The sequence below is a fragment of the Entelurus aequoreus genome, linkage group LG22 (genome assembly GCF_033978785.1).
Source record: "Entelurus aequoreus isolate RoL-2023_Sb linkage group LG22, RoL_Eaeq_v1.1, whole genome shotgun sequence".
NCBI lineage: Eukaryota > Metazoa > Chordata > Actinopteri > Syngnathiformes > Syngnathidae > Entelurus > Entelurus aequoreus.
In genome coordinates, this window is record NC_084752.1 from 15,539,720 (window position 1) to 15,549,335 (window position 9,616).

Sequence of the window (9,616 nt, forward strand, 5' to 3'; positions counted from 1 at the left end):
AAAACACAGGACAAACAAAAAATATAACCAACATTTGTGGTCAATAGAACCAGTGATGTGTGGTCAAGGGAGGCAAAATCTCACTGTTATGAAAAATTAATAGCAAGATTTGAGCATTGGGCTGTGTTATAAATGTATTTTCTTTATCATTTCCTATTAACTATTGCAATTCTCTCTTCACTCTCTCCAACAAGTCAACGCTAAAGAGACATCAGACGGTACAAAATGCAGCTGCCAGACTTTAGACCCAGAACAGCCCAAATCACCCCCATTGTATCCAGTCTTCATTGGCTTCCAGTCAAATTCCGCATTGAGTTTAAGATTGTAGTCCTGACTTTCCGTGCGTTGCATGGTTAGGGCCCCTCTTGTTATGTCCCTACTCTTCAGGGCGCAGCCTCCGGTCTCCAGGCCTGGGTATTCTCTAAAGATCCCAAAAACTCATTTTAAAACCCATGGAGACCTGGCTTTCCAGGCTATAGCTCCCAGACTCGGGAACAACTTGCACCAGTCATCTCCGGGATCTTGACTGTGTTGACACTTTTAAGAAAAATTTTAAAAGTTCTCTTTTTAGTAAAGCTTTTAGTTAATGCACCTTTTAACTATCATTTTCAATACACTTTGTATCCTTTTTATGATTTTGCCCCTGTTTTAATTGAATTGTTTTACTTCAACTAGGTTTTGTAAAGTGCTTTGTGATTTTATCTGTGAAAAGCGCTTTATAAAAGTTTGCACACACCTCATTCAATGGGTTTTCTTTATTTGCATGACTATTTACATTGTAGATTGTCACTGAAGGCATCAACACTATGAATGAACACGTGGAGTTATGTACTTAACAAAGAAAGCTGAAAAAACTGAAAACATGTTTTATATTGTAGTTTCATCAAAATAGCCACCCATTGCTCTGATTACTACTTTGCACACTCTTGGCATTCTCTCGATGAGCTTCAAGAGGTAGTCCACCTGAAATGGTTTTCACTACACAGTTGTCATAGTTTTGATGCCTTCAGTGACAATCTACAATGTAAATAGTCATGAAAATAAAGAAAACGCATTGAAATGAGAAGGTGTGTCCAAACTTTTGGCCTGCACTATATATAAAATGCACCATGACTTTCTAATGTCTTTAAAATAAGTGAGACATATCATTCTTGCTAATCGGACAATAAACTGCAGGAAAATGTCATACGGTGAGCTACCAGGTGCTGGTCATAGCGATTATTTTACAGGAAAAGGAAAAGTAGCTTTTAAAACTAAATGAAAAAAGGATCTTCAACAACAACATTACTGAGCTTTTCCTGAAGAAGTATTCAATTATCTTCTTTTTTTTGGTTACCAAATGAATAACATTAGAAGGGACAAGCAGTAGAAAATGGATGGATGATTTGAGCACAAGAAGAAAAAAAAAAGGTCTCGCCATTATGTGCCTCACCAACCACGTACCTAACCCAGAGGTCGGCAACCCAAAATGTTGAAAGAGCCATATTGGACCAAAAATACAAAAAAGTAATCTGTCCGGAACTGCAAAAAAATTAAAAGCCTTCTATAAGTGTTGTAATGAAGGTAAACACATGATGTAAGTGTGTATATTAGCTACATTAGCCTACTATCAAAATGAATGTGTCGCAGGCTGACGCAAATCTTCGTTGACAGAAATGTTGAAATGTAATATTTATTCTACACATTTTTACAACATTAGTCAAACTTCTCAGAGGGTGAGATAACTCCTGGAAATGACTGTCTTAGAATGGCCAAAGGTATAGATGTGTGTCCAAGTTGAAAGAAACGTCAGGCTGTCTTCTTCTAATATCACAAATGCAGCCAATATTACATACAGATAATGTGTCATGTGACATGCAAAACTAAATTAACATAATTAAATGAGCTCAAATATACCTACAAAAGAGGCATAATGATGCAATATGTACATACATCTAGCCTAAATAGCATGTTAGCATTGATTAGCTTGCAGTCATGCACTGACTTTACATGTTTCCGTCGTGTAGTGGTTATCACGTTCGCCTCACACGCGAAAGGTCCCCGGTTCGAAACCGGGCGGAAACATCTTTACCATGAATTGATTTACGTGGACCCTGACTTATACAAGTTAAAAAACTTATTCGGGTGTTACCATTTAGTGGTCAATTGTACGGAATATGTACTGTACTGTGCAATCTACTAATAAAAGTCTCAATCAATCAATGACCAAATATGCCTGTTTAGCACTTCATAACAAGTCAATATCAACAAAGGTTACCTTTGTGCATTCATGCACAGTATAAAACGTTTGGTGGACAAAATGAGACAAAAGAGTGGCATAAAACACGTCTTTCTGTAGCAGCGTCGGAGAAAGTAAACAAACTGTTGAGTCACGGTCCACACAACGGTGAGTTCAAAGGCTGCTGAAATTAGTAGGACAAAACGGCGCTCGCCAAATACTCTCATCAGTGAAGCATACACACAAACATATTAAATAGTGGGCTTTCTAACAATTAGGAAGGTTTGTGTCGTGTTTGTCCTCCTACAGAAACCATGTTACAACAAAAAATATATTTTTCACCCCATTTTTTTTTCAATTTCCATACATTTTTTAAAAAGCTCCATGGAGCCACCATGGCGCCGCTCTAGAGCTGCGGGTTGCTGCCCCTGACCTAATCCAATATACAAACACAGCAATATAAGACATGTTACTATATCAACCAAATATCTCAATTCGTTCTTTTTACTACATGCAATTGTTAAAGCGGGAAAAAAATAAGTAAACAAAAGCCAAAATGATTGGTTCTTAACAAAGCCTTTTGTCTTTTTCCCTTAATAGCCCTCATGTCCAAGAATGTATTCCCTGAGATTGTAGACAATATCAACGATATGACTAAAACAACAACAACAAACACAGATATGTGTCAAAATAAACACAACAGTGCGCTGGTAAAACATAACAACTAGGGCTGTGAATCTTTGGGCGTCCCACAATTCGATTCAATATCGATTCTTGGGGACACGATTCGATTCAAAATCAATTTTTTTTTTTTCAATTCAACACGATTCTCGATTCAAAAACGATTTTTTTTTCCCGATTCAAAACGATTCTCTGTTCATTCAATACATAGGATTTCAGCAGGATCTACCCCAGTCTGCTGACATGCAAGCAGAGTAGTAGATTTTTGTAAAAAGCTTTTATAATTGTAAAGGACAATGTTTTATCAACTGATTGCAATAATGTAAATTTGTTTTAACTATTAAATGAACCAAAAATATGACTTATTTTATCTTTGTGGAAATATTGGACACAGTGTGTTGTCAAGCTTATGAGATGCGATGCAAGTGTAAGCCACTGTGACACTATTGTTCTTTTTTTTTCTTTTTTTTTTTTTTATAAATGTCTAATGATAATGTCAATGAGGGATTTTTAATCACTGCTATGTTGAAATTGTAACTAATATTGATACTGTTGTTGATAATATTCATTTTTGTTTCACTACTTTTGGTTTGTTCTGTGTCGTGTTTGTGTCTCCTCTCAATTGCTCTGTTTATTGCAGTTCTGAGTGTTGCTGGGTCGGGTTTGGTTTTGGAATTGGATTGCATTGTTATGGTATTGCTGTGTATTGATTTGTTGGATTGATTAATTTAAAAAAAAAATACATATAATAATAATAATTAAAAAATCCACACAAAAAAAAAATATTTTTTAAAAATGAGAATGGATTCTGAATCGCACAACGTGAGAATCGCGATTCGAATTCGAATCAATTTTTTCCCACACCCCTAATAACAACCATAGCCTCCTAGTATTGTTCCGATACTGCTACCACCGTGGTATCGACACGCCGACCCGCCCACCTGTACCTCCCAGTATTGTTCCGATACTGCTACCACCCTGGTATCGACACCCCTCCCCGCCCACCTGCACCTTCAAGCCGACTCATGTCCTCGCAGCTCAAGCTCACAACAACACAACTTTTACTACACGACTTTCTCCTGCTTATCCTGGACTTTTACCCGCTATAATGTCGGATAAAACAAGGTCAGAACAATCTACAAACACAGCATCTTGTCGTTAGCTTAGCTTAGAGCATGTTAAGCTAGTGGCCATCGTTGCTTTTCACTGTTTACATGACACGACACATAGTTTATATAATATGCACAACTTAAAAAAGAAAAATGACATATTCATCGTTCGACTTACTAAGTTGTACAAAATACACAGCAAACACACATTTGATTCAATATATTTAAAACTTGATATTTTGAGCTAGCTGCGGTTAGCATGCGAGTGTTATCAGCTGCTGTACAATAAGCGATATGACGTATTAGTAATATAGTTTATAATGATTTCATTTTGTTTTTTAAAGCTTCATGGACACCACCATTCACCTGGATGTCAAGGTACGTAGGATAAAGCCTGTTTAAAAATGATTGTACCGACTCACTTCCCATGTCTTATACTTATAACAAGCTGTATATGTTGGCTATATATTCTTATATCATTTAGTAGGTAGGCTGCTAGGGGAGTTTTGTCTCAGCCAGTAAAGTTCATTTGTTTGTTGTTCTCACATATACAGTGTATATATATATAGTTTTTAATTTTTTTAATTATTAGAATTTTTCTGTATATACCTCCATCCATCCATCCATCCATTTTCTACCCCTTATTCCCTTCGGGGTCGCGGGGGGCGCTGGAGCCTATCTCAGCTACAATCGGGCGGAAGGCGGGGTACACCCTGGACAAGTCGCCACCTCATCACAGGGCCAACACAGATAGACAGACAACATTCACACTCACATTCACACACTAGGGCCAATTTAGTGTTGCCAATCAACCTTTATTTATAAAGTTCAACATTTACAAACAAACATATGAACAATAACAACCAAAACAAGTACAAAAACCGTACAAAACAGTTCAATACAGCGCCAGGGGGTTGTAAACTCAATAAAGCAACTACGGTAGAAGGCAAAATATATATATACCGTATTTTTCGGACTATAAGTCGCAGTTTTTTTCATAGTTGGGTGCGACTTATACTCAGGAGCGACTTATGTGTGAAATTATTAACACATTACCGTAAAATATCAAATAATATTATTTAGGTCATTCACGTAAGAGACTAGGGGCCGTATTTATCAAGCGTCTTAGAGTGCCATTTTACACTTAAGTCCTGAGAATTTGCGAAATTTAGTCCTAGGCAAGGCAAGGCAACTTTATTTGTATAGCGCTTTTCATACACAAGGCAGACTCAAAGTGCTTCACAGACAACAAAGTGAAATGAAAGAAAATAAAAGCAAAATTAAAATGCAGACAATAAAAATAAAAACAGTGCAGACGTTAAAAGTTAAAAGATTAAAAGATTTAGCTGAAAGCTAAGGTGAACATAAAAGTCTTCAGTCTAGTTTTAAAAGTAGTCAGAGTTGGGGAAAGTCTGACATCTTCAGGAAGTTTATTCCAGCTATTTATTGCACAGTGACTGCATGATGCTCTCCCTTGATTTGAGTTTACTCTTGGAACCGCTAACAGATTGGTCTCAGAAGATCTTAGTGATCTAGAGGGCTTATATAGTGGAAGCATATCTGTAATATACTTCGGCCCTAGACCATGTAGTGATTTATATGTGAGCAGGAGGATTTTGAAATCAATTCTCTGATGTACAGGGAGCCAATGTAAGGATTTAAGAATTGGTGTAATGTGCTCACATTTTTTGGTCTTTGTTAGAACTCCAGCAGCAGCGTTCTGAACAAGCTGTAGCTGCCTGACAGTTTTTTTGGGAAGACCTGCAAGGAGACCATTACAATAGTCTAGCCTACTGGTAATAAAGGCATGTACAAGTTTTTCAAAGTCCTACTCTCAAACTTAAGAATAAAAGCTATTTATCAACTTTCTTAAGTCTAAGAATCACTCCTACTCTCCACGATATTTAAGAGACCTCCGGAGGTGTTTTAAGTGGTTAGGAGTTGCCAGCGGGGGATGGCACTGAGGCGAGAGAGACGTGCGCAAACGTTCAGGGAGCGGAAGGATGTCCTGGCTTTGTTTGATGACGAGCAGCTGACCAAACGGTATCGTTTAGACAGAGCGGGTATTATTTTTGTCACATATTTAATAAGGGGCGTCATCTCATCAGCAACATCACGCTTTCAGTTTCAAATTAGTTGCCTAATTAATGAATTGGAAAGAAAAGGAAACATTTATTTTTGAGTCATTGCCAGTATTGTTTGTTTGTTTTGTATTATTTTGTAGTTTATTGTCAAAATATACACTCCCATTGTCCACTTAAATATTTCTAAGATATTTCTTTATTCTTAGACAAGGGATTCCCTTCCGTGATTGGTCATTTCTATGGACACAGAAATGACGTCACCTAAAATTCCGTTTACGGCACATAGTAATGTCGTAATTCAGCTCTGAGTGTGACACTTAAGATTCAGTCCTACACGTCGCTGAAAGTGTGAGTAAGACGCTTGATAACTAACTTTTAAGTGCAGCTTTCAGCGAAAAATTTCTTTACTCATAAGTCAACTCTTAGCAGACTTCTTAGGAGTAATTCTAAGAAGCTTGATAAATACGGCCCTAGACGTATAAGAGTGACAGGAGTATTAGGAGTGACAGATTGTTTGGTGAACGTATAGCATGTTCTATATGTTATAGTTATTTGAATGACTCTTACCATAATATGTTATGTTAACATACCAGGCACGTTCTCAGTTGGTTATTTATGCGTCATATAACGTACACTTATTCAGCCTGTTGTTCACTATTCTTTATTTATTTTAAATTGCCTTTCAAATGTCTATTCTTGGTGTTGGGTTTTATCAAATAAATTTCCCCCAAAAATGCAACTTATACTCCAGTGCGACTTATATAGGTTTTTTTCCTTCTTTATTATGCATTTTCGGCCGGTGCGACTTATACTCCGGAGCGACTTATACTCCGGAGCGACTTATACTCTGAAAAATACGGTGTGTATATATATATATATGGTAAATGGGTTATAAATAATTGTATAGCGCTTTTCTACCCTCAAGGTACTCAAAGCGCTTTGACACTATATAGATAGATAGGTCTTTATTGTCATTGCACAAGTACAACGAAACTTAGTTTTCAGCACAAACCCTTTCAAGATTAGATAAAACAACCAGTGTACAGGGTTACAGAACAGGAACCCACCATTACCACATTCACCCATTCACACACACATTCACACACTGATGGCCCTAACCGCGACCCATCAGGAGCAAGGGAAAACTTAGCCAATAGTATAATGAAGTTGTAAAGGTAAAATTCCTTTTCAAATGTTTTCTCATACTGTCTATATCCAAATAGCACATCTTTAAGACAAAGCACACATTTGTCATGAATATTGTCCGAGATGAAACGACTGATGCCTTGCCATAGTGACCGAGTGCTTTCACAAGTCCAAAACAGGTTTGATTTATTGATTGATTGAGACTTTTATTAGTAGGTTGCACAGTGAAGTACATATTCCGTACAATTGACCACTAAATGGTAACACCCGAATAAGTTTTTCAACTTGTTTAAGTCGGGGTCCACTTAAATTGATTCATGATACAGTTATTTACTATCATATATACTATCATCATAATACAGTCATCACACAAGATAATCACATTGAATTATTTACATTATTTACAATCAGGGGTGTGGATGGGGGCGGGGGGGGGGGGTAGGATATGGGCAGCAAGTAGTGGACATAGAGAGAGAGAGAGAAAGAGAGAGAGAGAGAGAGAGAGAGAGAGAGATCAGAAGGCATAAGAAAATGTATCTGCATTTGATTGTTTACATTTGATTATTAGCAATCCGGGGAGGGTGTTAGTTTAGGGTTGTAGCTGCCTGGAGGTGAACTTTTATTGCGGTTTTGAAGGAGGATAGAGATGCCCTTTCTTTTATACCTGTTGGGAGCGCATTCCACATTGATGTGGCATAGAAATAGAATGAGTTAAGACCTTTGTTAGTTCGGAATCTGGGTTTAACGTGGTTAGTGGAGCTCCCCCTGGTGTTGTGGTTATGGCGGTTATTTACGTTAAGGAAGTAGTTTGATATGTACTTCGGTATCAGGGAGGTGTAGTGGATTTTATAGACTAGGCTCAGTGCAAGTTGTTTAACTCTGTCCTCCACCTTGAGCCAGCCCACTTTAGAGAAGTGGGTAGGGGTGAGGTGGGCTCTGGGGTGGAGGTCTAGAAGTAACCTGACTAGCTTGTTCTGAGATGTTTGGAGTTTAGATTTGAGGGTTTTGGAGGTGCTAGGGTACCAGGAGGTGGTAAACAGTCTCTGGATTCATGTTACATAAGGTGCAGGTAACATCAATGTCCTTCTCGTAACTAACCATCACAGTCTTTACAGGGTAATAACCATGAATGATTTCGAAAGAAATCTCTTTGACTTTGTTGGTAAGTAAATACCTGTTAGGAAGAGACCACGTTTTTGACCCAGCAGATGTCATTCACAGCATTATTCCAGAGCGCAATTACATAGGAGACAGACACACAATCATTTTGGAATAAGCTGTGGATTTTTGTGTTTTTTTTCTGATAAAAAAAAAAGGAGTGTCAAGTGGATCATTCACAATTGTTACGACAGAAAGAGAAAATGAATAACCCCTGTACAACTTACCTGTTGAAATGTCATCAAACACAATGGCAAATTGTTTGGGAGTCACAGGGACCTTAAAATGGTTGAGAAATGTTCTCAAATAAATGCACTGACCGAACGTCACTCTGTGACGTCATCATATCTGTCTTCTCATTTAGGATTATTATGGAAAGACGTTGAAGAACACCTCAGACCTGAAGAGCAATGCCTGTGTGGCTCCAGCCCGGCCGCTCCCAAAATTCATCCTCCAAGCTCTGAAGAAAGTCCATCCTGATGTCACCGACAGGTTGTATTTGCATATATTGACATATCGGTAATATTCCTGAACGGGCTTCTCGGTTCTTTAGATACTATGGTTGTGGTCTGGTGGTGCCAGAGTGTTTGGAGGGCTGCAGGATTCTGGACCTGGGCAGTGGGAGTGGTAGAGACTGCTACATGCTGAGTCAGCTGGTGGGAGAGACGGGCCATGTCACTGGTATCGACATGACTGAGGATCAGGTAGACTACCGTGTGTTCGAGTAACACAATTAATTTAGTGCTCACACTAGGCCAGGGCTATTCAGGGCCATATTTCCATAAACACTAAAGACTGTCACTGTCATTCTTATTTTGAGAACCAGCATTATCTGTTGTGGACATTTGTTTATGTTTAGTTATAAATTATTTCAGAAAATAATACTCCTGTCATGCAAAATACAATGGTCCACTGCAATGGACAGTGGCCTTTAGGAGTTTAAACTATCAATGTGTTTACACAAGTCCAAGTTTCTTTATACAACAGAAGGGCTTGGGTGTTTTTATTATATTAAATTTGCTGCAAAATATTTAAAGTTTTTTTCCCAAGTTAATTTTTTATTTACAAAATCACATAGAATGTTAATCAATCTAATAAAATAATTAGAGCAATTCCAGCCTTATAATACTTAGGATACAAATGTACAAAGCAATTTAGAAGACATACAAATACAATTAATACAATACTAAATGAAGGAAAACATAATAGCAACATCAATA

The 9,616-nt window shown here is 37.7% G+C and overlaps 1 protein-coding gene and 1 non-coding gene across 2 annotated transcripts in view; both read left to right on the forward strand.

The window, feature by feature from the left end:
- Positions 1-1,991: 1,991 nt before the first annotated feature.
- Positions 1,992-2,064, forward strand: trnav-cac (transfer RNA valine (anticodon CAC)). The gene has a single exon. It is a non-coding gene; the product is annotated as a tRNA-Val (tRNA).
- Positions 2,065-3,867: 1,803 nt separating this feature from the next.
- Positions 3,868-9,616, forward strand: part of LOC133639286 (arsenite methyltransferase-like) — an 18,123-nt gene continuing 12,374 nt past the window's right edge. Inside the window, exons 1-4 of the mRNA XM_062032495.1 lie at positions 3,868-4,024; positions 4,353-4,386; positions 8,761-8,888; positions 8,950-9,100. Of these exons, the coding sequence (XP_061888479.1) occupies positions 4,008-4,024; positions 4,353-4,386; positions 8,761-8,888; positions 8,950-9,100 (330 nt within the window). The 5' untranslated portion in view covers positions 3,868-4,007. The remainder of the gene's footprint in view (positions 4,025-4,352; positions 4,387-8,760; positions 8,889-8,949; positions 9,101-9,616) is intronic.